The 27,921-nt window shown below is 44.7% G+C and overlaps 1 protein-coding gene across 8 annotated transcripts in view; it reads left to right on the forward strand.

Moving 5' to 3' along the window:
* RC3H1 (ring finger and CCCH-type domains 1) overlaps positions 1-23,549 on the forward strand; it is a 79,844-nt gene extending 56,295 nt beyond the window's left edge. For 4 of the 8 annotated variants that reach the window (XM_073563590.1, XM_073563596.1, XM_073563593.1 and 1 more), the window contains exons 10-20: positions 584-850; positions 933-1,150; positions 1,233-1,585; positions 2,258-2,428; positions 2,525-2,677; positions 4,261-4,474; positions 11,560-11,653; positions 12,592-12,685; positions 12,884-13,057; positions 13,227-13,336; positions 14,595-23,549. In XM_073563590.1, coding sequence (XP_073419691.1) covers positions 584-850; positions 933-1,150; positions 1,233-1,585; positions 2,258-2,428; positions 2,525-2,677; positions 4,261-4,474; positions 11,560-11,653; positions 12,592-12,685; positions 12,884-13,057; positions 13,227-13,336; positions 14,595-14,745 — 1,999 coding nt within the window. In that variant the 3' untranslated portion in view covers positions 14,746-23,549. The remainder of the gene's footprint in view (positions 1-583; positions 851-932; positions 1,151-1,232; positions 1,586-2,257; positions 2,429-2,524; positions 2,678-4,260; positions 4,475-11,559; positions 11,654-12,591; positions 12,686-12,883; positions 13,058-13,226; positions 13,337-14,594) is intronic. The other 4 variants (XM_073563592.1, XM_073563597.1, XM_073563594.1 and 1 more) reach the window with 3 other exon arrangements.
* The last annotated feature ends 4,372 nt before the right edge of the window (positions 23,550-27,921 follow it).

Here is a 27,921-nt window from a genome sequence, read left to right on the forward strand (position 1 = left end):
CATACCCAGTCCTCAGCGGACGCGAGTCTGGGCAGACGGGTTCTGCAGGCGGCAGTGCCCCAAGTTTAGGGACCTGTCGGCACAATATTCGTCCATTGCTTCCCACCCAGGGACTGCTTTGGGACGTCCCATGGTTCTGTGTCCCTCAATGAGGCAACAGAGTAAAGGAGATTTTTGCGTACTCGCCGTAAAATCTCTTTCTCTTAGCCTCTAATTGGGGGACACAGCTCCCACCCTGTTGCTCTTATGGGCTGTTGTTACGGTTGAGTTCTCATATTGTTCTTTGAGCTCGTACATAGTAGCCTTCTTACAGGCATGGTTTTGTTGTTTATGTTATGTTCCTCCTAATGCTTTTGCACAAAACTGGTGAAGGCTGACGCCGTCCAGGGGTGTATACTGCAGAGGAGGAGCCATAGTTAATCTTTTTCAGATTATACATAGTGTCGCCTCCTAGTGGACAGCAGCATAACACCCATGGTTCTGTGTCCCCCAATTAGAGGCTAAGAGAAAGAGATTTTACGGTGGGTACACAAAAATCTCCTTTTTTTTCTCCATTGTCTGAAGGCAACATTTTCTTTTCTAGGTTTAGAAAGATGAACAAACGTTTGGTTCCTAGGCGGCCATTGAGTGCCTCGCTCGGTCAACTGAACGAAGTAGGGTTACCCACTGGGGCAATACACCCAGACGACGGGCCCATGGTTAAACAAGGTGCCCTTCCCAATGGCATTGTGACGGGGAGCTCTATGACCCAACTGATTCCCCGGAGTACGGACTCTGGCTATGAGTCTGTCATGAAGCCCGTGAAGTTGGATCATCTGAGTAACAGTGCCCCAGGCTCTCCCCCGGAGTTGTACGTATACCTTATGTACATTTTGCAACACCTACATCTGTTTTAGGCAATTTGTGATTTTTTTTTTTTTTTTCATACTTAGGCTTGACTCCATCCCCAAGAACTCCATGCCTGCCTTACCAGTCAGTTCTCACCCTCCTCCTCAGCGCGTGTCCAGTGAACTCCCTCCTCTGCCGGTGTCTAAGCAGATACAGATGGTGCCACGGGGCTCCCAAATCTATTCTCCCCCTCAGACTGATATCTTTTACCCTGACCCTAGGGGAGGGGGCCCTCCATTCGAACCTGTATCCTATCCACCAAGTAAGTGGTTTAAATGTTTGCGTTACATCCTCGCATGTCTTTGAGTCTTTGATTCATGGTATGTTTGCTTTATCCTTTCTAGGTGTTTATTACCAACAGCCTCGCTTCGTCAGACCTCAGCCATCGGCCCCCGAGTCGTCCCCTACCTACCTCGATCACTATCCTTCCTATTTACAAGACAGGATGGTTGGCACACAGTACACAACCCCCACTCAGCAGTACTCACCCATCAGCCAACCTATGTACCCCCCACACTACGATGGCCGACGTGTATACCCTTCTGCTCCACAATCCTACCAGAGGGAAGAGCTACTGGACATGGCACCTGCCGCCGGGTCACCCTACGTGCCGGAAGCTCGAGAGAGGTACCAACAAGTAGAAGGCTATTACCCAGTGGCTGCCCACCCGGGGCAGATAAGACCACCGTATAACAGGGTAGGTTTCTCCTTGAAAAACCTAAACTTCCATTCCGATTCTGTTTGTGACCGCTGCACATTATGGTTATGTGTGTTTTTAACTTGTAATGTTTTGCTTTAATTATTAAATGGGGTATTTCCAAAATCGTGCCATGTACAGTCACTTAAAGGGGTTTCTCCGGCAGCGCTCCATTCTGCATTGGAAGGTGAGCAGCTCTGATGACGTGCGCCGACGAGGAGCCATGCTGGTATTGTGCATGCATCCTATAGGACAGGACTACGATACATGCTGGTATTGCTCGAGTCTCCTAATGCAACTGTATCGGCACTGCTCACCTCCTGATGCAGAAGTAGGGTCCTAACCTGTGGGACCCCCAATAATCCGTAATAACAAAGGTGCAGCAACACTGCTTTTGCACCAGTTTTCCTTCTGGACGCTCGGCTGTGCAGGGTTCTGCTGCTGGTCCGTCAGGGTGAGGGGTGTCTGTGCAAAGGAAAAACTGAGAAGGGGATGTAGTTGTGCAGCCCCTCCATTCTTGGGTTCAGTGCCAATCGGTCAGATCGTTACGTGATCGTATATCCCATCACTTACTACGCTGGGAAGCCTTTTTTTAATAGCAACGCCGGTGAACCTCCATTTTTATCAGGTTCACTTGTATTTTAATACATTCAATCCTCATCATTTATATAGGAGTCTTACAGCCGCCTGCCACCTCAGCATCCATCACAACCCCATCCCAGCCTGGATGATCTTCACCGTCGACGTAAAGAGATCATGGCCCAGCTAGAGGAGAGGAAAGTGATCTCGCCGCCTCCTTTCGCTCCTTCACCGACTCTGACTCAAACCTTCCATCCAGAAGAGGTAACGCGGTCGGCTCTAGTGCACGTCTGATTGCAATCGCGGTGTGTCACCCCGGTTGGGGTGTCACTAAATAATTGTCTCCTTCTGTTCTTGTAGTATCTTGATGAGGAACTGAAAGTATCTGGGAAGTACAAAGGGAATGACTACAGCCAGTACTCCCCCTGGTCCTGTGACACTATCGGTTCCTATATTGGAACCAAAGACGCCAAACCCAAAGACGTTTCTGCCGGTGGCTGCGTGGAAGTAGCAGTAAGTAGAAATTCTTTTTCTTTTATGCAACTTTTAACAGATCTGAGGAGCCCGGGGATTGACTGCAGATTTGCATCGCTTACCTGCAACCAGTTGCACCGTGGTACATGGGGTGGTCTTTTGGAAATGCCATCGGAAGCAGAAAAATTCAAATGATGCAGACATGGACATATTTGTCCACTCTTAAAGAAAACCTGTCATCAGGATTTAGCACTGTAAACTAAAGGTGTGGCCATAAAGGCGCAATTACACTGATCAAATCGATACCTTTGGTGAAGGAATCTGGTCAGTGGTTCTTGTTTAATTATGGTTTTAAGTTTTCTTCTGTCATTTTGGAGGGGGGAGGGGTGCGTCTTCTATTCTGACCCCTCCTCCTATGTTCTTGCAGGTCACTGATTCTTTAGTGACCCGCCTTCGTTAGGAAAATTTCGTATCAGCGTGGTCGGTGCATGAGCATTGTGATTCCGCATATAGTCTTCTGGTCTTCAATAAAATGGCGCTGGAGATTTAGTAGTCAGTTAGATCTCATTACTGGAATAATAACACAAGGCCACTGTGATTTAATGCATATTATGTTTTGCTTTATTTGTATTCAACTGGTATTTACATTTTGCTCTACATTTTAATGTAGTGTGAAATATATGTGTATTTTATATTATGCTTAACATTATATACCAGTATGTATGCAGTACACTTGTTTATGGTTCAATAAACAAATTAAAAAAAAAAAATGGCGCTGGAGGCAGCGCATGCACAAATGAGAGGTGTCAGCTCATTGACTACGTCATTGAGCTGAGATCTCGATCTGCGCTTGCGCCGCTTCCGGTGCCATTTTATTAAAGACCAGAAAACCGTCCATGAAATCGAATTGCGCTCACGCCAATAACCGCGGAAGCAGGTCACTGAAGAATCAGTGACCTGTAGGAACATAGGAGGCAGAGGGGCTGGAGCAGAAGAAGACTCAACCCCACCAGGCCCACCTTGATGCACGAAAGACGTCAGCAGAAGAAAACTTAAAGCCATGATTAAACAAGAACCACTGATCAGATTCCTTCACCAAAGGTATCGATTTGATCAGTGTAGTAGCGCCGTTATGGCCATACCTTTAGTTTACAGTGCTAAATGCTGATGCCAGGTTCTCTTTTAATATTTTTTTATGTCTGTCCCCAGTGGAATTGCACAAAACAAGCCAGCAAATAGTAGTTAGAGCCGTAGGCTGAAAACTACAGATCCCATGATGTCTTGCGCTGCATGCAAATTGTGCGGTCCGATGCTTTAAATCCGGATAGTTCTCAGCTCTGCCTACGTTACTTAAAATGTCACCTCTTCTAACTTAAAAGAAGTGGATGACAGGTTCCCTTTAAAGAAGTAAATTTGCATAGAGAAGCCCCCCGTGATGAGTGTACGCGACGTCACCATCACCGCAGTAAGGGAGTGCGTTTTTGATCATACAAGTGCAAATCTAAGGAGGGCAAAGTAAATTGAACCAAATGTCTTTATTGGGCATCAGAATTAAATGGTTAAAAAAATTAACAAAATTTTTCATCTTCTTTTTTTTTTTTTTTTCTGTTCTTCCATTGCAGAATGTTGACAGCAAGACCCTAAGGGATCAGCGCCTTGAACTTCAGCGGAGAGCCCCAGAGGCGGGAGAGGATGATCTCATCCCGTTTGGCGACCGGCCCACAGTTTCCCGTTTTGGTGCCATCTCCCGCACCTCCAAGAACTTGTACCAGCCATCTGGTCTTATGCAGCCGGCAATGGGAGGCCAAGGTGCGCCAACCAAACCAAGCGTTACTGGTGCGTTCAAGCTGCAGCTTGTGTCGCGATAATATATTTGCTTTTTTTTTTTTTTTTTTTTTTTATATTGCTGACTATCTTATTTAAAAAAAAAAAAGTCATTCAAATACTTGATTACATTAGTTGCACAAAATTAAAAATAGTAGATGCTTGCGTGATTTATATGCAAGGTAATCAAATGGGATTTAAAGAGAATCTATGTTTTTGCTATTTAAACTGAGAGCAGCATAATGTAGGGGCAGATGACCTGATTCCAGGTTTGTGTCACTTCCTCAGCAGCTTGCTGTAGTTACAAAACCGTCAATGTTTTATCAGCAGGATATTATTACTAGAGGCAGTCCAGGTAATCTGTAACCCCGCCCCCACCACTGATTGGCAACTTGCTGACACTGTACACAGTAAACTGCCCATCGAGGGAGGGGGGTATACAGGGCTCAGCATTTTTAACACTGCTACAGAGAAAACAGTGATTTTATCAAAACAGCAGCAAGCAGCTCAGTAAGTGACACATCGCTGGAATTGCGGTCTCTGCCCCTGCAATATGCTGTGCTCATATTCCATAGCAAAAATCTGCTGACCTATTCCCTTTAATGGTTGCTGATGGACTTTAATTTGATGGCTAAGCATCCACTTCTTTGTCATACCATTAAAAGAGTTGTTCCTGTACACAATCACTTTTACTCTGTCGCCTAATTGGGGGACACAGAACCTTGGGTGTTATGCTGCTGTCCACTAGGAGGCGACACTATGCATAATCTGAAAAAGATTAACTTTGGCTCCTCCTCTGCAGTATACACCCCTGGATGGCGTCAGCCTTCTCCAGTTTTTGCTTAGTGTCGCAAGGAGGCACACCTTTTTTCTTCCGTTTTTTTCCTTTTTTTCACAGAAATACAGATGAAGAAAAGTGGGTCTCCAGCGAGACTCCCGGCATGGCTCCCTCCTCGGTCCCCTATTAGGGGTACCCGGTTGAGGTCGAGGTGGTTTTTTCCCCATGTCGCTCCCTCCCCAGTCCCTCGGGTCCTGGTTCGAGGTCGAGACCCCCCTCCTTCCCCAACCCCTTTAAGGGGTCTGGGTTGAGGTTGAGGCGAGGATGAAGACCCCCTGACGGTGACAGACGCACCCTCCCTAATCCCCCGCAGGGGGTATTAGGTTGAGACGCCTCAGGTAGGGTCGGAGATCAGGCGGCATTTCGCAGCTTCCAGGGACCCCAGGCTGGCTGAGGGATCCTGTTGGGGCCGGGGGAGGGTGCGGACTGGATGGCACAGCAGAGACGGTTTTTCTGCGTCCCTGTCTCTGCAACAGCAGCGGCTCCATAGCGCTTCAGGGGCACCCCATACAAAAACCGCTACCCCCACTGCTATCCAGTCGACCATTCTGGGGGGGTCTGGTACAAATCCGCCCCCCCCCCCCCCCGGACTACCGCGCCGCTCTGGAGCCCTCCTGGGCATCAGGCTTCTAATTTAGGCCGCGGCTTCGGCCTAGCCGAAGCCGCCGCCTTTTCCCCGGCCCGCCCCCCGGATGACCAAAATGACACGCTGGAGTGTCATAGAAGGGGTGGATTGAGGCAGAAAGGGCGCGTTTTTACACAGCCCAGCACGCCCTTTTCAGCTCTCCGCCCCCTCCTCCCTCTCCTCAGAGCCCCGGTGGCCATTTTTTCTGGATGAGATCCAGGAGAGGAGCATCACAGCGGTCTCCGGGGGGCACAGAACTGGGATCTGTCGGCGCTGGACCTAGGGGCACACCGGTGGGGTAAGCTCACAGCTGGGTTCTCATTACTCAGCTGTGAATCCATACTTCCTATAAGGCTTTCTGTGGGTTCCCTCTGCGTAGCCACCCCTGTACGATCCCTTATAGCCAGCCTCTGTGCACTATGCCGGGCTCAAGGAAGAGAACCAGGCAGGAATGTTTCTATGCATTCTGCACAGCCTGCAAAGCCACGCTCCCAAGTGGCAGCACGTATCCGCACTGCCGGGACTGCATCCAGAACTCTGGGTCAGAACCCCAGGGAGTCCATACTGACGCTTCAGTGTCACAGGCCACGCCGGAATGGGCAACTCAGATGTCTGTCTATGTCACAGTCCATAGACAACCTAACTGCTACATTACTGCAAGCTCTGCAGAGTCGGGCCCCGGCTATGGACGGTACACAGCAAACGGACAGCTTGTCTCAGGAACATGCTGCTTCCGACTCTCACAGACGTAAGCGGACCCACAGGTCTCGATCACCTAAGTCGCACTATAGCACAAGGTCGTCCCCCTCTAGGGAGAGACAGCGTCATTCCAGGTCTCCTGGGCAGTCCCCTGCCACAGACAGACAGTGCAATTTACCACAGGGATCCCCCATCACAGAAGACCCCCGCCCCAGGTCGCCCTCCAGGGATCACCTTAGCGAGGCACAGGATTCGGAGGGCATTTGTGACTCCGACTCAGATAATGAAACGGTCAGGTCCGTGGTACCTTCTCCCCCTAGCAATACAGCGCTAGTTGAGGACATAATTTCTGCCATTCATCGGGTGCTAAAAATTCCAGAGTCGCCCCCGGAAGTCCCAGAACATAGGATTTGCTTCGAAAGTGTTCAAAAACCACCTAAGGTCTTCCCTAATCACGATGAGTTTGAGAAAATACTTACCAAACAGTTTGCGCAGCCTGACAAAAAATTCGCTAATCGCAAATATTTGGAAGCGAAGTACCCCTTCCCACAGAAAGACACCAAACAATGGACAGATCCACCTGAAGTGGACCCTCCGGTTTCTAGGCTAGCAGCGCAGACTTTACTCTCTCTGCCGGATAGCTCAACCCTCAGGGACGCAGCAGACCGGCAAGTAGAACGCATGGCTCGTTCTATTTTCGAAGCGGCAGGCGCCTCTCTGGGCCCTGCATTTGCTTCAGTTTGGGCATCCAAGGCCATCCTGGCTTGGGCCAAAAAACTACAGGAGGGTCTTCAGGCTTCAAATCCTGAACTCTCGGACCAAGCGGTCCAGATGGCAGTGGTAGCAGACTACATGATTCATGCAGCCCTGGATTCCGCCAGAGGTGTAGCGGGAATAGCATCAAACGCCATCACGATCCGACGCATCCTCTGGCTGCGAGAATGGAAAGCGGATGCGGCCTCAAAGAAGTCCCTCACGCGACTTCCGTATTTTACTGGAAGACTTTTCGGCGAAAAGTTGGACACCATGATAGCCAATGCCACTGGGGGTAAGAGTACCTCTCTCCCTCAACTAAAACCAAAACGCACGTTTAAACGAAGAAACCAGACGCGATTCCGATCCTTTCGGAATTCCTCAGGCTGGTCCGTTTCGCGCCCAGTGCAAAACCGCAACCGTTCTCCACGCAGAGACAACCCACGGACTCAGCAGCGACCGGACAGGGCTTGGCAGTCGAAAGCAGGCCAAGCGAAACCCAAGGGAGGAAAACCTCAGAACTTCACTTCATCATGACTCGAGACCTCCGGAAGACACCCCACCAGTAGGCGGCCGACTTTTACTCTTTCAGCAAGTCTGGCTGCCTATTACAGAAGACAGGTGGGTCAGGGAAATAGTGTCTTCCGGATACAAGATAGAGTTCACTTCCGTTCCACCGAACCGGTTCTTCCTTTCTGTTCCTCCAACACCACCAGAAAAGGCTCGTGTTTTCCACCAAGCGGTTTCCTCTCTCCTTCAATCAGGAGTTGTGGTGCCGGTTCCCGCGAACGAGAGATTCCGAGGATTCTACTCAAATTTGTTCGTAGTCCCCAAGAAAGGAGGCGGCGTCCGACCCATACTGGACCTAAAACAGCTCAACAATTACGTACGGGTCCGTCATTTCCGCATGGAGTCCCTCCGGTCCATCATTGCATCCATGGAGCAGGGAGAATACCTCGCCTCCATAGACATACAGGATGCGTATCTCCACATACCAATTGCTCCCGCCCACCAAAGGTTTCTCAGGTTCGCGGTCAACCAAAACCACTACCAGTTTGTCGCCCTTCCGTTCGGACTCGCCACGGCTCCAAGAACGTTCACCAAAGTCATGGCGGCCACCATGGACGTCCTGCACTCAAGAGGCATTCTAGTCGTCCCGTACCTGGACGACCTCCTCGTCAAGTCTCCCACTTTCAAAGACTGCGAGGTCAGTGTCTCAATCACTCTAGACACTCTGAGTCGCCTGGGATGGCTAGTCAACCTACAGAAATCGTCGACCATCCCAACTCGGACTCTAACATTCCTGGGAATGGTATTCGACACCGCCAGGGGCCTGGTGCTCCTTCCCAAGGACAAGACACTGGCCATCCGTCTGGGAGTTCGCTCACTCCTTCGCAGTCCTCCTCGATCTCTCCGGTTTGCCATGAGAGTCCTCGGCCGGATGGCAGCAGCAATAGAGGCAGTGCCATTTGCCCAGTTTCACCTCAGGGTCCTTCAACTAGCCATGCTCAGATCTTGGGACAGGAACCCCTTCTCCCTCGACAGGGAGTTCAGGTTGACGTCATCAACCAGGAGGTCCCTGCATTGGTGGCTCAAACCAACCTCGCTTACACGAGGGAAGCCATTCCTCTCAGGACAATGGAAGATCCTGACTACCGATGCAAGCCTGACAGGCTGGGGGGCGGTGCACCTACATCACAGGGCACAGGGCAAGTGGTCACCGAGGGAAGTGACATTGCCCATCAATGTTCTGGAAATCAGGGCCATTCTCTTGGCACTGAGAGCCTTTCATCACTTGCTTGCAGCCTCGCACATACGGATACAGTCGGACAATGCCACGGCTGTGGCATACGTGAACCACCAAGGCGGGACCCGCAGCGCCCAAGCGATGAGAGAAGTGGCTCATATCCTCCGCTGGGCGGAAGACACAAGGTCGGTACTTTCTGCGGTACACATTCCGGGTGTAGAAAACTGGGAAGCCGACTTCCTCAGCAGGCAAGGAATGGACTCGGGGGAGTGGTCTCTCCATCCCGAGATTTTTTACCAGATCTGTCAACGCTGGGGAACCTCGGATGTGGACCTAATGGCATCCCATCTCAATACCAAGGTTCCCAATTTCATGGCCAGGACACACGACCCGCGGTCGCTCGGAGCGGATGCCCTGGTACAGGACTGGTCCCAGTTCCGACTCCTGTACATTTTTCCACTCCTCCCCCTAATCGCCAGGGTCGTGAGGAAGATCAAGCAAGAGGGAGTTCCAACCATCCTCATCGTGCCAGACTGGCCCAGACGTACTTGGTACGCCGACATCGTCCAACTTACGGCAGACGCCCCCTGGCGTCTACCCGACCGTCACGACCTTCTGACTCAAGGTCCTTTCTTCCACCAGAATTCAGGGGCTCTCAATTTGACGGCATGGCCCTTGAAACCTGGATTCTAACCCAGGCAGGTTTTTCACCGGCAGTCATTACAACTATGATCAGAGCAAGGAAGCCTGCCTCCGCCAAGCTCTATTATCGTACCTGGAGAGCTTTCTTTTCTTGGTGCGAATCTCATGGACAAGTCCCACTCCCTTATTCCCTCCCGAAGGTACTAGGTTTTCTTCAATCGGGCCTAGATGCCAAGCTATCCTTAAGTTCGCTTAAGAGTCAGGTGTCGGCGCTTTCAGTCCTTTTTCAAAAGCGCATTGCTATTAAACCGCAAGTAAGGACTTTCATCCAGGGAGTTTCCCGATTGGTTCCTCCCTACAAACGTCCGCTGGATACGTGGGACCTCAATCTGGTCCTGACAGCATTGCAAGCTCCACCCTTCGAACCTCTTAGAGGAGTTCCACTCTCCATTCTGTCTCAGAAAGTGGTTTTTCTAGTGGCGATCACCTCGTTACGCAGAGTGTCGGAATTGTCAGCACTTTCCTGCAGACGGCCTTTCCTAGCCTTTCACCAGGACAAGGTGGTTCTCCGCACGGTACCATCCTTCCTTCCGAAGGTTGTGTCCAACTTTCACCTTAATGAAGAGATTTCACTGCCTTCCCTTTGCCCGGTTCCGGCTCATAGAGTGGAGAAGGCTCTGCATACGCTTGACCTCGTCAGAGCATTGCGAATTTACGTGTCCAGGACTGCACCTTTCCGGAAATCTGATTCCCTCTTCATTCTTCCGGAAGGTAGTCGCAAGGGGTTGCCAGCTTCCAAGGCTACCCTTGCCAGGTGGATCAGGTCCACCATACATGAGGCCTACCGACTTAACAGTTCCCCTCTTCCGGCCGGTATCACGGCACACTCTACACGGGCAGTAGGGGCCTCCTGGGCCATTCGGCATCAGGCTTCGGCACAACAAGTGTGCAAGGCGGCCACTTGGACTAGCCTACACACGTTTACGAAACACTACAGTGTTCATACCCAGTCCTCAGTGGATGCGAGCCTGGGTAGACTGGTTCTGCAGGCGGCAGTACCCCAAGTCTAGGGGACTGTCAGCACAATATTCGTCCACTGCTTCCCACCCAGGGACTGCTTTGGGACGTCCCAAGGTTCTGTGTCCCCCAATTAGGCGACAGAGTAAAGGAGATTTTTGTGTACTCACCGTAAAATCTCTTTCTCTTAGCCTTTAATTGGGGGACACAGCTCCCACCCTGTTGCCCTTACGGGCTGTTGTTTCCTGTTGAGTTCTCATATTGTTCTTTGAGCTCGTACATACCGTAGTAGCCTTCTTACAGGCATGGTTATGTTATTTGGTTACGTTCCTCCTTATGCTTTGGCACAAAACTGGAGAAGGCTGACGCCATCCAGGGGTGTATACTGCAGAGGAGGAGCCAAAGTTAATCTTTTTCAGATTATGCATAGTGTCGCCTCCTAGAGGACAGCAGCATAACACCCAAGGTTCTGTGTCCCCCAATTAAAGGCTAAGAGAAAGAGATTTTACGGTGAGTACACAAAAATCTCCTTTTTATAAGAAAGATCCCTTAACAATAAGTTGATCACAAGATTATTTCGGTGGGTACTACACAGTACGCTCCCCAAAAGCAGGACGCTTACTGTGTAGTACCCACCGAAATCATTTGGTTTCCCATGTAATGCACATACGTGTTCCTCCAGAGAGGGCGCTCTGCTTCAACTTACTTTTTTTTTTACTGTTTATTGATTTCTATTATTTAATTTTTCTACAAATTTTTCTATTTTCTTATATTAGCAGATTACAGCCTGTACAGTAGTCACGGTGGCCTAGTAGCGCCTCCATATTCTCCCCATCAGAACCTTCCTTCTCAGGGACATTTGAGTGACAGGTAATAATCACTAACTGTTCTTTATATTCGCTCCTATTTACTACAGACAGCCCAAAGGTCATTGACTACTTTTGGTCGGAAGTGCGCTCACTTTTATTAATTGTTGCCTTGTTTCATTAAGATTTTTTTTCTGGTAAAATTGCCAGTTCAACAAGATAAACATAGGCTTAGGGCTCCTACTCACTTGCGAGAGACTCGCACAATTCTCGTGTGAGTCTCTCGCATGAAAACCTGGCCCTGGGACCGGAGCGTGCGGCTGCATAGAAATGCATGTAGCACACACTCAGATCCGAGTGCCGCCAGGTTTTCATGCGAGAGACTCACACGAGAATTGTACTAGTCTCTCGCAAGTGAGTATGAGCCCTAAGCGGCCTGAAGATTTGTCACAGTGAAGTATTGGACCCTTTTGTTAAACTCTCCACTGCCTGTTCATTGGCCTAATTTGCCCACATTGGCCCTATTCAGACTATTCCTCCTTCTACACAAAGCACAACCCTTTTGTCTACACAAGTCAGGAAAAGTGTGTAAAATTCATAATAAATGTGGCACACAATATTCAATAGTTTTGTTTTTTTTTCTGCCTTTAGTTTTGTAAAACTTCCCACTTGTTCTATTCTACACTTATCCTATACACCAGAGTCACATTTTATCTCTGTATCCTCCTCTCATCCCAGTGACTCTATACTGAGCAGCGCCTTTATCCTATACTGTTAATATTAGCAATGGAAAACTGATCTATGCCAAGCACACCTTTATAGGACCTTCCCCTTCCTGTTAAAGGGGTTGTCCATTAAAAACAAGTTATGTTGTTAATCGGTGGGACCGACACAATGGAGTGGAGCGCACCGAAGTCACTCGGTTAGCACCCAAGCATGCTCAGATAACACCTTATCCCAGCACAATCGCTCATCACTTGTCTTTTATGTTGCGTCCTCCAGAGATCGTATGCCCAAGCCTTTACCTACATCGGAGAGAGAGCAGCTTAGGATGGAGTTACACCAGCTAAACCAGCAAATCAGTCAGCAGACACAGGTAACGTGGCGTGGAGGTGATATGGTGGGTTTCTGCTGTAAATTTGCATTTTCCTCCATTGGTAGTCCCTCTCCCTTCTAAGCCGTAGGCACTGGGGTAGATTTTTTTTTTTTTTATAAGGGAATCATCCAGACCTTGATTTCTGTTTACTGAAAAATGGCAAGAATTGGTTGACTAGTTTATTCCTGTATCCTACAGGTTGCAAGTAACCGTCTCCTCGTGCAGAGAGAATCCTCCACTTTAGGAAGTCAGCAGCAGCCGCCTCCTCCGCCACCGGCCAAATGGTCAACCATGTTGTCTAACGAACAGCTGAGCCTTGAGTTGCATCAAGTGGAGCGGGAAATCGGGAAAAGAACTCGCGAGCTTAGTATGGTGAGTACCAGGACAATATTCCCATGTATCGTTTCCCACCGATGTCCTAAAGGCTAGGAGGGCTGGTTAATGGCGAATATGTCTTACTTGATGAATACATCACACTGCTCTTTAGACGGATATCTTCTTTCTTTGCTCAGTTTTAATGAAGAATCTTATTGCCTCCTAGGAGAGTCATCCCATGGGTGTTAAAAGCAAATCGGATGTCATGAAGGTGGAGAATGGACAGCTGGAGCCACAGACCAAGGTGCTGACACATGAGCTCCCCTTGAACTTCAGGTAAGGTAATATGTCTATGATGTAGTCTGTAAAGTTATAAAGCCAGGAATGCTAACAAGCAAGGTGAAATGAGTAAAAGAGCCACATTGCTGGGGTATTCCAGTGTATTCCCACCATTGTGGCCACACGGATTTGTCAGTACAGGGGATTTGTGGTCCCCACTGGATGCAAGATTGCAGCATGGATGAGTTGTATGGATCCACTGTATACACATGCACCCTTCAACTGCATTCTTGGTGTACTGCACCGCCATCTTCATCAGTCCACCAAAGACTTAAGATGGAGCTTCGGGGTGCTTGCGAGTTCAGAAGTTCTATTTGACTCCTCCTGGCTTCAATCTTGCGTCCATTGGGGGCCACAAGTCAAATGATCTGATCATTGGTGGGATCCACAGTTTTCACCTGTCCAGTGGATTGGTGATTATTTACGTAGACCAGAATATCCTTTTAACCATAGCTGGGTCCCTTCATTTGCGTTTGGACCTTTTGTCCAAAATTTTGTCATTATTAGTGATGGGGGGGGGGAGTGTGCTCAGATAAGGTGTTATCTGAGCATGCTCGTGTGCTGACAGAGTATCTTCTGCAAGCTCGAAAATTATGTCTGCAGCTGCATAAGTGAGTAAGTGTGGAGGAGCGAAGGCGTTCTTGAGAGGACTGGAGATTACGTGAGGGAAGATATCGGGAGATTAGTTCAGAGACATATGGAGGAGACAGGTTATAGATGGACTTGTAGGTCAGTATTAGTAATTTGAACTGGATACGCTGAGGGAATGGAAGCCAGTGAAGAGATTTGCAGAGGGGAGAAGCGGAGGAGTAGCGAGGAGAGAGATGAATTAGTCGGGCAGCAGAGTTAAGGATGGACTGGAGAGGTGCGAGGGTGTTAGCAGGGAGGCCACAGAAAAGGATGTTGCAGTAGTCGAGGCGGGAGATGATGAGGGCATGTAAAAGCATTTTAGCTGGTTGAGGAAAGGACGGATTCTGGAAATATTTTTGAGCTGGAGGCGACAAGAGGTGGAAAGAGCTTGGATGTGCGATTTGAAGTCATTATATCTCGAGGCGTCTAGGATGCCAGCCGATAGGTTCTCCACAACAGTCAGAACTCAAGTGGACCCTGGATCAGGGTTGTGCAAATCTTTTTTGCTGATTTCTAACCCCTTCCTGTAGATCACCAAGTATGATCCCTACAGCGTGTAGATGGCGGCTTGCTTTTTAATACAGTAAAAAAATAATCATTTATATGCATTTTACCTATCTTTCAGCAACGAGGTGCCAAATGGATCTAGCTTGGCCCAGGACATCACTATGCTATCTGGCAAGACAACGTCTTTAAACCTTTCAGAGGATGCCCAAACTGGTGGGGATAAAAATGAGCCCCTGAGAACTGGAGTCAATTCCACTGCTGCTCCATAGGCAATGAGGGCTGTTTTACCCACACAATTAACCCTTTTAAGTTTTTGTTTAGTGGGCGGTTAAAAAAAAAAAAAAAAAACATTTACAATTTTGTTTTTGTTTTTTTTTTTTGTGTTTTTTTTTGTGTTTGGAGGGAGAGTTCAGAGCATTTTTGGGGTTATCAGAAAAAATTATTATTATTTAAGAATCGCCTACATATCCCCCGTTTTTGGGGGTCATTTATGGGAAGAACCTGTGACCCTGCTCTCTTGTTCCCTGTCCTCCAAAGCATGACAGACTACATATAAAATGTGCATTGAACACCACTAGTAACAACAACCTCTGCACATATTTTCACGTTAACACATTTTTTAATAAAAAAAAAATATACAGAATACAAAATATATATTAAAAAAAAAAAATGACACAGATGAAAATTAGCAGTATCTGCAAGCAATTCAAGATTAGTTGTTTTTGTTCTGTGAATGAACTTAATTTTAATACCTTTCAATGCCTTGGATGCAAGGCTTTAAAGACAAAAAAAGGAAGATATTATATATATATATACTCTGTTTGATTAATTGTACGATCTTATTGCTGTAGATTTACATTTATTTTTTCTTGTTTTATTAGGATGGTATTACATACCCAGGCCTTCTGTAAGTGCCGTTGCTCCCTCAATGGCAAAGTTGGCTTTCCCTGTTTTGATTTTTGTATCATTAGGGTTAGGGTTGCCCTGCAACATTACAAGATGCCTATTTGCTTAAAAAAGAAAAAATGGAACTATTACCATCATTCTATCTGTGTGTTCTTTTCAGGATCTGGTTTCCTTGGCAGGACCATTCATTTCCTTTTCCCTCTTGGATTGAAAAATGTTTTAAAGGGGAGTAAAATCCCATTTGCAACCTTTTATTCCTTTGCTCCAATGCATCCAAACTGAAAATCAACGATGCAAATAATCCTAATTATCATTATCCTTTTTGTGTCCTTTGCTCTATATGGTAACAGACTGTAAAAAGTCCTACATTTTTTTTCCATCTGTACTCTTTTTTTTAAATATTTTTATTGAAGTTTTTTCCATCTGTACTCTTAAGCCTGGTGTCCGACATCCAAAATCCAGTGTCTGAGCACGGACTGCAATATGCCGACCTGGCCGCTTGCCTCTCGACACAAACTCAACCGTTTCATAGGCACATATGTAGCTGTTGAGTTTGGATCAGGAGATCGATGCCAGCTCCGCACTTTGCAGTCCATACTCGGGACCATGAATTCCGGGTGCTTGAAGCCGGACTATTTCTCACCAACTTTAAATTAGTAGGACTACGAAATCCGACTACATTGATCTTCTGTTTGTTGTCTGTTACCGTGGAGAAGAGTATAAGCACTAGTAATGCGATAGGAGAATTACTATTTTTCTATTGTTTTTCTTTAGATGGCGTTGAGCAAAGAAACTTTTGCAAAGTGGAACTTCCCTTTTTAAATTTTTCACTCCTATATTGGACCAGTACCAGGTCACATCAAAGGGGAACCAATATAATTTTGCCTTCCAAGTAAGGTGCGAACACGCAGAAGACTTTCAGGGTGATAATGCAGAGACGTAAAACTTATTAAATTATTCTTTTATTTTTATGTTGCCCACAAATTGGAAATATATATGTGTGTATATATATATATATATATATATATATATATATATATATATATATATATAATTATGATTTGGCGGGTACATGAAGAATCCCTTTTTTTTCCCAAGGAAAGTAAGGTGGATGGGCAGACAACTGGTTATGTAATACCTTCCCACATCGTTTTTTTGGTGGGGTAAAAAGCGAGAATTAATTACTTTTTTTGTTGTTTGTATTTTCTTAGTGCTTTTCCTTTCTTTTCCTCTTCTCCCTTCCCCTCTCCTTTCTCCGGTATCTCTCCTAAATCTTTAACTCCTGCTGGGTCATTGTCCGCCTCAGCGTTACGTTCCAGGAATCCTATTTCGAAAGAATCGTAAAAGATAATTTGTACAATATGTGTACTTTTTTTTTTTTTCTTCTTTTTTCTCTTTCTTTATTAAGAAGTAGAGATGGGTTTTTACGGTCCCCCTCGCCTGCCTACCAGTTGAGGTTTCCATACTTGAAGGTGCTTGGAAAAAGAGCGCCTGTTTGATTTATCCTTATTGCCAGGAGGAGGCACCGCGTTTAATATACTGTTTCACATTGAATTAAATTGAACATTTCGGACCTGCTGGTCACACATTTGATATTTACATGTATCGGCTTGGAGTTCAAGCTAACTTTTTTTTTTTTTAATTTAAATAAAATACCATAGTGTTATGTGTGTTTGTGTATGTCTGCAATTTTATGCAAGCACATATAATCTGTTTTAAGGGTTTATTTTTTTTCTTTTTTTTTTGGATGAGTGCAACTTCTAGGCGGCATGGAGATCTGCCAAATAGTATGATAGTGATGGAACTTGGCCTTTTTGCAGTATATTTAGCTTTATATTCAATGACGGCTAGCCTACAAAAAAAAAAAGAAAAAATGGGTTAAAAAGTAAATGATAAAAGTCTTTGACTTGGTGCTATGTCCCTTATTGCTTATCCAGAAGTGCTCCTTTTACTATTTTGCAGGGACGGCCCTAATGCAAACTTTCTGGCTTGAGGTTATGAGGCTGCCTTAGTAGACAGGAATTCAAGAAAAGACTCTCCCAAGTCCTCTTTATTGCCTGCTTGGTAAATCCCTCTTAAGCGCTGGTACGAACCATCCCCTAAGGTTACGTTCAGCAGTTATGTGCCTTATGGGGATCATCACACCTTGTCGTGTACTGTTTGACGCTACCCTATGTAGCCTGGTTTACATATACGTCGGTCTCCTATGGATATAAGTAACTAGCATGTTGCACTTCTGTCTTAGGCTGGGGCCACACTCGCGAGTGCAATGCGAGAAACTCGCACCTCAATACCCGGCACTGCCGCCAGCACTCGAGATCGGAGCATTCAGCTGCATAGAAAGACATGCAGCCGCACACTCCGGTCCCAAGTGCCAGCGGCAGTGCCGGGTATTGAGGAGAGAGACTCGCGCGAGTTTCTCTCATTGCACTCGCAAGTGTGACCCCGGCCTTACAAGCAGTATCTTATCACATACCTATTAGGGTGCACTCAGATGGCTTTATAAATCAGGCCGCAACGCACGGAATGGTCCGGAGACTCTCCTGACCCAAGCGTGACAACTTCATGTATTTCTATCCAGCTGTCACTCTCGGGTCAAGAGAGCCGTGACCAGTCCAAGCATTGTGGTCCAATTTTATAAGGGTGTCTTTACCGATTTGCCTCGGTTCTCTTGAAGCTGTTGAGTTTGGGACATGGGAGCCGCGACAAGTCCACCCACTGCGGTCCATCTGACTTCGCCCCTTAGGCCGGTTTCACTGTTCCAGTTCCAACTGGCCTTGGTTCTCTTGAAGCTGTTGAGTTTGGGTCAGGAGACCCTTCGAACAGTCCGTACAACGCCATTAAACCGGCCTAATCTGAACAGGGAGGAATAATTAGCCAATAGGGGAAATCAAATCCCCCCTGTGGCCTCACTCCCATGTGTTAACAGTATACAGACCAGTGGATGGAGCTGTCATGTTGTGCTGAAGGACCCATCACTCTCTGATGTCTACATAAAGGACTTCTATATTGGTTTGATGTATCAAAAAAAGTCTTAATTAAGAATCTTATCCATTTTGGGTCTACAGCATCCATGCAGACTTGTGCATCTCCATGGTAACAGAATACACAAAGTGTTTGATAAAAGAATGTTACCTGACTGCAGAATCAGACTACACAGTTTGGAGACACGTTGTGTATAGTAGATTTTTACACGTAAACGGCGGTCTTGTTCCTTTTGCTTTGTTATAGCCGAGGGATTTCATGCTTAGTTGCAGCTTTTTTTTTGTGGATTTCACATTCTTCATTGGATTAAGTTTAATTACCACCTGAAGAATACCGAACTGTGAGGTCTCTGTATGACGCGCCAAAAACGCACCCTAAATCTTTGCATCCACAAGCATCTCCTTGACTTGCGTGATCTGTCTTCTATCCTCCTAGAAGCTGCCTCATCAATACTATGAAGAGAAGAAAAAAAAAAAGAAAATGAAAATGCATTCAGACGAATTTATTTAGCACATAACTTCTGTGAAGTTGCTGTTTTTCTAATGGTGTTATAACTCAATAACGTAGAAACGTGGGGAAACCCTCAACTGGTAGGCACCGTGCACACTAGCTGGGATCTCTGTATGATAAAGATGCGCACATAGCCGTATTTTCACCTTTCAGATGTTTTCAGTCTTGTGATGAACTTTTTCAATACCGCTTAGAGGGTACCTACAAGGGCACTGCGATGGCCCCTCAACTGTCAACGTACGGCTCTAAGGGGGGGTTAGTGAAGCCGTGTTTTATAGGTCTCTCAGCTGGAGTTCAGCTATTTGCAGGGATGTTTGTACGGGGTTCAAAATGTCTGAAACTCTTATATGGCCATCATTTTTTACTATTGCCCATTTTTCTGCATGGGTAGCAATGCAGGTTTTACAGCGGCTAAACTGCTTTACTACATACTGTAAAGTATACAATATAGATAAAGAACTGAGGGTGATCTGTGCAGCGGTGAATACAGGATGGATATACTCCTTCCTTTTCCCAATGAATTTAATTGGGACATTTTGGCATTTACTTGGGGCACCATAAAAAAAATCAGATTTTTGGGCTTCATTCAGTTGAATGTAATAAGGGCCCATTTTTTAATTAAATCCAGTAGTCCCAGCCTGATTTTAAGTCTACCCACCCAAATAAATGCATCTCTAATACTGTGAGGTCAGGTAAAAAGAAGAAAAAAACCCTAGTCGGATTGGCAGCCATAATACAGACTTTAAAATGTGTCGGCGTCACGGGCGACAGAATGAGACCTTACTGGCCAATTAGGCCATATCTTATTGACTTCCTTGGTACAATCCTTGCTTTCAGACAAGGGGATAATCTAGTGGAGCTCTATAGGCCCGAAGGCACATCCCTCTACTTTTTATATTGGGAGGGGCTACACACTTAGTCCAATGGTATCAGTCAGGAGACTGGTGCAGTAAGAAGGGTTTCTGCTCATTACATTAAAGGGAATCTGTCAGCAACTATTTGCTATATAATCCGAGAGCAGCATGATGTAGGGACTGACACCCTGATTCCAGCGAAGTCACTTGCTGGTCTATTTTCTGTCATTTTGATACGATCGCAGTTTTCTCTGCTGCAAAGCTCAGAATTCTGAGCCCTGTATAACCCCACCCACATCACTGATTGACAGCTTTCTGTGTATACTGTATATTAACTGACAGCTGCTAATCACTTTGGGGGGTGAGGTTACGCAGCAGGAAGACTAGCAGGCACAAGACACCTAATCATGTAGTGATGATCTCCTACCGATTTTATTAACACAGCCTAATAAGTGACATATCACTGGAATCTGGATCCTAGCCCCTTCATCATTGCTGCTCTCACAAAGTGCAGCCAAAATCCAGATGAGAAAATGCAAACTCTACAAGAGTCAATGTAGTGTGTGATTTCTTCACGTCACGGTTATGTTTAGTGGAGGATTGATGGGGATGGGTTCAATATTCTAGTCTAAAGCTACATCTAGTGCTGAGAAGTTGTGTAAATGATTTGCTTCACTTATCAGACTTAGCAGATATGTCTTCTAAGGATGGATGGTAAAAGATAACTGGCTATGGAAGAGCTGCCGAGGACAGGGGGGGGATTGTGAGCGCGAGGACATATTTAGTTTGGTACTTTGATGTAAAGGTTTTTGGGGTTTTTTATGCTGCCAGAACTCAAAGAAAAAGCCTGTGAGTCCTACTTTTTCCAAGCACACAGTGATTGACAGCCTTTCATGTATGAGTCTGTATGCTAACAGCGTGGTCAATAACTGTGTGAGGCAGGAGAAATTCAGATATACAGGTTTTCATTGTGTATGGGCGGAAAAATTGGCCCCACAGGCTGAGTGGGCACGAGAATGAGTCTGAGAGTCCTGCTTCACCTGCCCACACATAGAGAAAGCCTGCGAGTCCTTTGTGATCAGGACTTCTCAGTGTGAGCGTTGAAAGCAGGACTCTCAGACTTTCTCAATGGGTGGAGGGAGCAAGACATGTAGGTTTTCTTTTTGTGAACCATGGGGAGGGTCCGGGGAGCAGGACTCACAGGCTTTCTCTGTGAGCAGGGGGGAAGCAGGACTCCCGTCTTTTTCCATGTGGGTGGGGGAAGCGAGACTTAAAGGATTTCGCTGTGTGAATGGTGGAGGCAGGACTTATAGGCTTGCTCATTGTGGGTGGGGAAAATAGGACTTGCAGGCTTTCTCTGTGTGGGTGGGGAAAGCAGGACTGGCTTTTTCTGTGTGGGTGGAGGAAGGAAGACTTGTAGTCTTGCTCTATGTGAATGAGGGAAGGAGGACTTATAGGCTTGTTCCATGTGGGTGGGGGAAGCAGGACTCGCGGGCTTTCTCTGTGTGGGTGGGGGCTTTTACTATGTGGGTGGGGAAGGAGGACTTGTAGGCTTGCTCATTGTGGGCGGGGGAAGCAGGACTTGTAGGCTTGCTCCATGTGGGTGGGGGAAGCAGGACTCACAGGCTTTCTCTCTTTACGCTGGGGGAAGCAGGACTTGCAGGCTTGCTCCATGTGGGCAGGGTAAGCAGGACTCGCAGGCTTTCTCTGTGATTCCTGGCAGCATATAAACTTTTTACATGAAAATACGGAATAAAATCATAGAAAAAAAATATGTTCCTGAGCTCTGACGTTTACTGTATCATATGACTATCTCCACTGGGATACCTGGCAGAGATATTTAGAACCCTGAGATGAAAGTTTGGGTCGCAGCTATGAATCTGAATGGCAAAAAAGTGAAAAAAAAAATACTTGCATGACATGAAAATTGCAAAGTAAAGAATTTGCTAAATAATTGTTTACCTTGCAAAATAGCTAATAATTATATCCTCAAACTATAACTCCCAACATGCTAATCTTTGTCTTTTTACCACAGCTGGGCAGTTCATAGTTACTGGCTACCTGTTGTTGCAGTAGATAAAATGGTTTCCTCTAAAAAAAAAAAAAACTGATGAGAGCATTGAAAGGCTTGAAATGCGTTAATTTTATACAAATGATCATCTGCTAAATTAATGCAGAAACCAGTATGATACTTTGTAGCAAAGTTTGTTTAAACATCACAAGACTGACTTCTATCTGTTGGCCTAATCGGCTTGTGAAGAAAAGACCCATCACGCGCCTGTGATTTGTAGAGTGCTTCAGGTTGGAGACTTTCTCTTGGGAGCGTAATCTTTTGTATGAATCCCTGCAAGGCAGTTAGTACAATAATTCCATTTGGTACAGATTGGAAAAAAAAGTCTTCCCAAAATAAAAAAAAAACAGTAAAAGTTGGAGCTTATTTATTTACAATATATTTTGCTATGTTTAGTTATGTAGATGATCACAGCCTTTCTTTAGTGATACAATGAGTGATGATGACTCACTGCAGATCTAGGCAGGTTTGCCATTAAGGAGTCTAGGAGAGATAATAACTATAATGGCGGTTATGTTAGTTGTCACCCAGCTGTTTCCAAAATCTAAGGAGTAACTAAGCGTTATTAATAGTTGTTTTCCAAGTTTTGAATGTTTGTATTTGCTTCTTTCTCTCTGAAAACACTGTGTTGCGTAGTTTGTTCTTTTAGTAGGTGCTTTGAACTGCTGCTCTAGAGAGAATCTGTACTCGGACACTATTTATAAACACTCTTCCTTGCCTGGATGATGGTGGGGAGCAGATGTAAGCCCACACAGCAGGTGAGAGTGTTTGTAAATAGAGCTCTGCCAAAACAGCAGTTCAAAGCAGCTTCTAAAAGAGCATGAAGTAGGTAGTTAAAACAGTACTTGCAGCTTGGTGTTTGAGAAAGAAGGAAATAAAATAAGGTAATGGAGTATATAAGAGATTTGTGACTTTGCAAAGGCTGATTAATTAAAACAAAAAGTTTTAGTTATTCTTTAATTCATTAGAAAGGTCCACCTTCAGGAATAGCACAACACTTGGCCACTGTTATTTTTCATGTTTATCTCATTTTAAATAGCAATTTTAACAACTTTGTGAAAGAAAAATAAACTCCTTTTACTGGTGATTGGTAAACTATCTTTTTTTCCCCCCAGAAAAATTATAGTCTTATAGTCTATATATTTAACAGTATTAAATATAATTTATATCAAGACTGCAAATTATAAACTTACCATTAAAACTATAAAAATTTCACATTTGCCAATACATAAGCCAACATAGTCTCAGATTTATATAGTTTGCCTATGTGGTATTTTTTTTTTTTTTTTACCCACTTTTCTGTGCCAATAGGTAATTGAGGTTACACAGAATCTCTAAATGTGTATCCTCCAAGTAGATCTGCCTTGTTATTACATATCCCCGACTAAGGACCCCCCAAAACACCCCACAATTCACAGGCCGCTGTCTGCACCTGGTAACAACCTGCATTATATTCTTTCAGGCTGGATTCAGTTTAAGATTATTATTATTAATAATTTCCTTGTTCTTTGGCTCATACCAGTCTCTCAGAGACATTCTGCAGCTATTAATCACCTTTTTGGGTGGAGTTAAATTTGTTTTTTTCTTTTGTTTTATTTTTTATTTTTGTTCGTTTTTTTTTTTTTTAACATTTTAACTTTTTGATGCATTTTGCTTGAAAAAGAGCTTGTGATATTCACCAATCTTATTGATTGTTCTGTGACTGTGCCCTGCAGAGGTTTAATAAAATGAAATATATAAAAAAAAAGTGGCTTTGTCTGTTTTTTATGTATTTTTCTAATATTTAGGCCAGGTTAACACTACATTTTACAAACCTTATACGGACCGCCATGCCTGACCATAATAACTTAGACTGACGCTTGAGGCTTTAAATTCGGGCAGGAGTCCTGTGGTCAGTCCCCGGCATTGCGGTCCATATTTGGTCCCTGATATCCACTCGTGTGAACTCTGCCTAATGTATTCATGTATATGCACACTATATACTATATACTCTTCTAATACTGTATGGTATTTCAGCATTAGAGAGGCATACACTTTGTGTAAAGTTCTGCTATACTTGGGATTCTTTTCGCTAGAGTATAGAAATGGTGGCCTATCTTCTTAAAACAACAAACACTGCAACAGTGCTAACGAGCACCCTCAAGTCCATTTGGTAAGCCTGTACAGCAGATTTAAGGTACGGTATATGTTTTAATGCAAAATGAAGATACTTCGGCTCCCCAAACTGTGATTCTTTATTGACATAAGCAATTTAGAGGACATACACAGTCGGCGATACAAATTCACATTACCTGCATCAACCCGACTCAGTTGTCTGTACACAAGACTTAGAAAGGAAAGGTTAAAAAAAAAGGAAAGAAGAAAAAAAAATATTATTTTTTTTATTCAGCATTTCGAGCTCTAAGTGCAATCGTTTTAAGATCCAATTTGCAGCCAAGATTCACCGTGGACACAATATTCTGCAACTGTGGTACGATCCCAGAACTCTCCGATGCTGGAGTGATAGGCGTCATGGGTGTCGTAGAGGAAGGATATAGAGGCGTATTGCCTGAAAGAGTTGCTGTGGTTAGTCTGTGAGTGGAACAATTGTGGGGTTCGACCAGACCCCCGAGTGCCTTGCTGGGATGTGGAATGCTGAGCTTGCTGCTGTTGCTGACTCGGCTGTTCTTCAAGAATTGACAAACTTATTTGTACAGGTTGTGGGATCAAACCAGTGCCGTAGGGCATCATAGGACTGAAGATGGGGATTACAGGTGTCGTTGCTCCCAATCTCTGAAAAGGGGGCAAACTATTCTGATCCATCTTCAGGTTTAGTTCAATGAATTTGATCCTTGGAGAACAGGTTTTATTTTCACGTTTCCAGGCTGTCAAGTTTTGTTGAATCATCTTAAATTCTCCCCCAATCTTGGGAAACGTGAACTGTGTACACTAAAGGGTCTCCGAGCTTTGTCACTCCATTCTGACGGTGCCAGTTGTACAGAAACTGGGATTCTCGGAAAAGTTTATAGATGTTTAAAATCCAGAATATGGTGGGAAGCTGCGATGTCAAGTTCCCGATCAGATTAGAGGGCTTGGTGCGCTCACACATCAACAGTTTAGCAGCTATGAACCAGTTATTTCCAGGTCTTTTTTTATGCATTATGTCTATACAGGGACATATACTAATTGCACTCTACAATCACAATTTCTTTGTTGAAAACCTCATAAAAAGTTACACATCCAATACCTCTCTAACTCAGATTAATATTCGTTATTTTAGTTTGTGATCAGCGGCATGAAACTAGATATCCTTTATAGGCTTCTGTGGTGATCGCTCCTATTCAGTGCTGCAGACTCAATTTTATCATCATCAATAATTTTGTGTCTATAGTACCAACGTATTCTGCAGCACTTTACATTTTAGAGGGGATTTGTACAGACAATAAGACATTACAGAATAACAATAGTCACATAAATCAACAGATACCAAGAGGAATGAGGACCCAGGATGCTCTCTCATCACTACTAATGAGCTTTGAACTTGCAGCTTCACAAGTCAGATTCCAGAACTGAGGTGCCAAAGCAGAAAGCAACCAACAGTGTTGCAACTTCCCTCTTTTATTGGGTGCACAGCCACAGACAGTTGTGTGTTTGAAGGTTTAATTAAACACAGCTGGACTCCAATGAACGCATAGAACCATCTCAAGGAGGATCACAAGGAAATGGGCAGCATGTGACTTAAATATGAGTGTCTGTGCAAAGGGTCTGAATACTTATGACCATGTGATATTTCAGTTTTGTTTTTTAATAAATTTGCAAAAATGTCTACATTTCTGTTTTTTTCAGTCAAGATGGGGTGCAGAGTGTAGATTATTGAGGAAAAAAAGTGAACTTTTTTGAATTTACCAAATGGCTGTAATGAAACATAGAGTGAAAAATTTAAAAGGGTCTGAATACTTTCCGTACCCACTGTATGAGGGCTTGTATTGTGCTGGTCGAGTTGTGGTTTTGCAAGGCAGCATTCTTTTTACCATATAATGTACTGAAATGTAAAAAAAAAATGTGATGCAATGACGGAAAAAAAAGTAAATTCTGCCTTTTTTTTTTTTAGGGGGGGTGTTTTTATGGTGTTTATTGTGCAGTAAAAATGACCTGGAAACGTTGTCCATGTCCGTAAGATTACGGCGATACCAAACATGCAACTTTTTTCTACATAAGTGCTGAATAAATATGACTATTGCAAAAAAAAATAGTTTTCGCTTTGCGTCGCCGTGTTCGAAGACATTTTTTTTTTTTTTCTGTTAACGGGGCTGATTTAGGCTAGGTTCATATTGGCGGTTGAGTCTGCAGCGTATTGTCCGCAACAACAATCGCATGCTAACACAGCGGTTTTTATCCTCATCAGCTTACGCATCACATCAAAACAAGCTTCGTTTGCATCCGTTTTTGCATGCGTCTGCATTTTTTATGCGTTCCATAGGGGTAAAAAAATTCCATTATTTCCTTGATACAACCCATGCCCAATGGGCGTGTCTCATGGGATTTCTGTATACAGGCCCTTGTACAGATGAAATCCTCAGATTTTGCTCCTGTATCCTGAGTCAAGATAGAAACTATCCATGCGACGATCCATCGAAATCTGGATTTGGATATCAACTTGTTTCTTGCCTTTGCTTGTGAGCAAGAACAGAAAAGACAAAGACGGAGAAGACTGCGTCGGCGCTTTGTTGAACTCCGGATAGCCGTGGTGCCTACCGCTGCTTATTCAATGAGCTCCGTGAAAACCCGGATAAATATTTTGAGTACACAAGGATGTCTCGAGAGATTACGGGATTTGCTGGTTCGTGTACAAGGAGCCATCAGCAGGCAGGACACCCAGCTCCGTACAGCGATTCCTGCTGAGGAATGTATGCTGGTGACACTAAGGTACGTAAAATTTAAAAATAAACGCCTGTCATAATTATTGTTCTGCAATGTACTCAATTTTTTTTCCCTTTTTTGTTTTTCAAAACCCGTCATAAATATTATTGTTCTGAATATTTTTTTTTTTTTCTCGCCGCACACCCCAAAACGACGCATGCAAACGCATGTACCTGCGTCCACAATGTAAAATATAGGAAAACACGATGCATGCGGATGTAAGCGTCAGAAACGCTGCGGACACGACCGCAAAAATGAAACCGGCCTAAGAGCTTGTTTTTTATGTGGTGAGCTGACGTTTTTATTGACACCACTTTTGTGTACATACAATGCTTTTTGATTGCTTACTTTATTGCATTGTTTTTAGTTAAGGGTCCAAAACAACGCAATTCTGGCTTTTTGGATTAATTTCAATTTTTGGCGTTTATTGATTGGTTTAATTAATTTCATATCTTAATAGATCAGACTTTTACGAATGCGGCCATACCAAATCTTTTTTTTTTTTCCTTTAATATTAACTGGGGAAAAATGGGAGTGCCTTAAAATGTTTGTTTTTTTTTTTTTTTTTTTTTTTAGAAAAATATATTTTTCTATCTACTGGCTAACACGGTACAAAGATATACATCTTTCCTGTATCACATTTTTTTTATGTCTTTAAAACCTTTTTTTTTTTTTTTTTATACATTTTTTACCGCCTTGTGCACACCCCTTCAGATTGCCTCTGTTATTGAGTAACCAGGCCGAGCTATGGCGTTATTTACACGGTCACTGGCCGATGGGGTGTGGAAATCACAGTTGAGTAAACTTGTCATGTCACTGGTCGCATCATTATAAGGGCACGTTCACATCCGGCTTTCTACTGCACGGCAAGAATCGGGTCCTAAATGCATTTTGTGTTCTGGTTTATCTGTAGTTGTGTGTTAGGTTTTTTTCTCATATTATTAGGCCTGGGGTGTGGAAACATGGAGGAATTCTCTCACATCAAAATCCGCTTGTTGGCAAACTTGTGTGCAACAGTAGAAGAAATGCCACATTTGTTTTTTCCTTTTTTATTTCATATAAAAAAAAAAAAAGTTTTATAAACCTCTGAACTAAATAATAGGCATATGGAGTTATTACGGTGCTGAAGCTGAGAACGCTGGGGGGCGGAGATTCATCAAAATAGGTGCAAAGGATAAGCGGACCGAGCGACCAATCGGATTCAGCGGTTCATGTCTCAG

This window comes from Dendrobates tinctorius, unplaced genomic scaffold, assembly GCF_039654945.1.
Source record: "Dendrobates tinctorius isolate UK_male_01 unplaced genomic scaffold, ASM3965494v1 ptg000396l, whole genome shotgun sequence".
Lineage (NCBI taxonomy): Eukaryota > Metazoa > Chordata > Amphibia > Anura > Dendrobatidae > Dendrobates > Dendrobates tinctorius.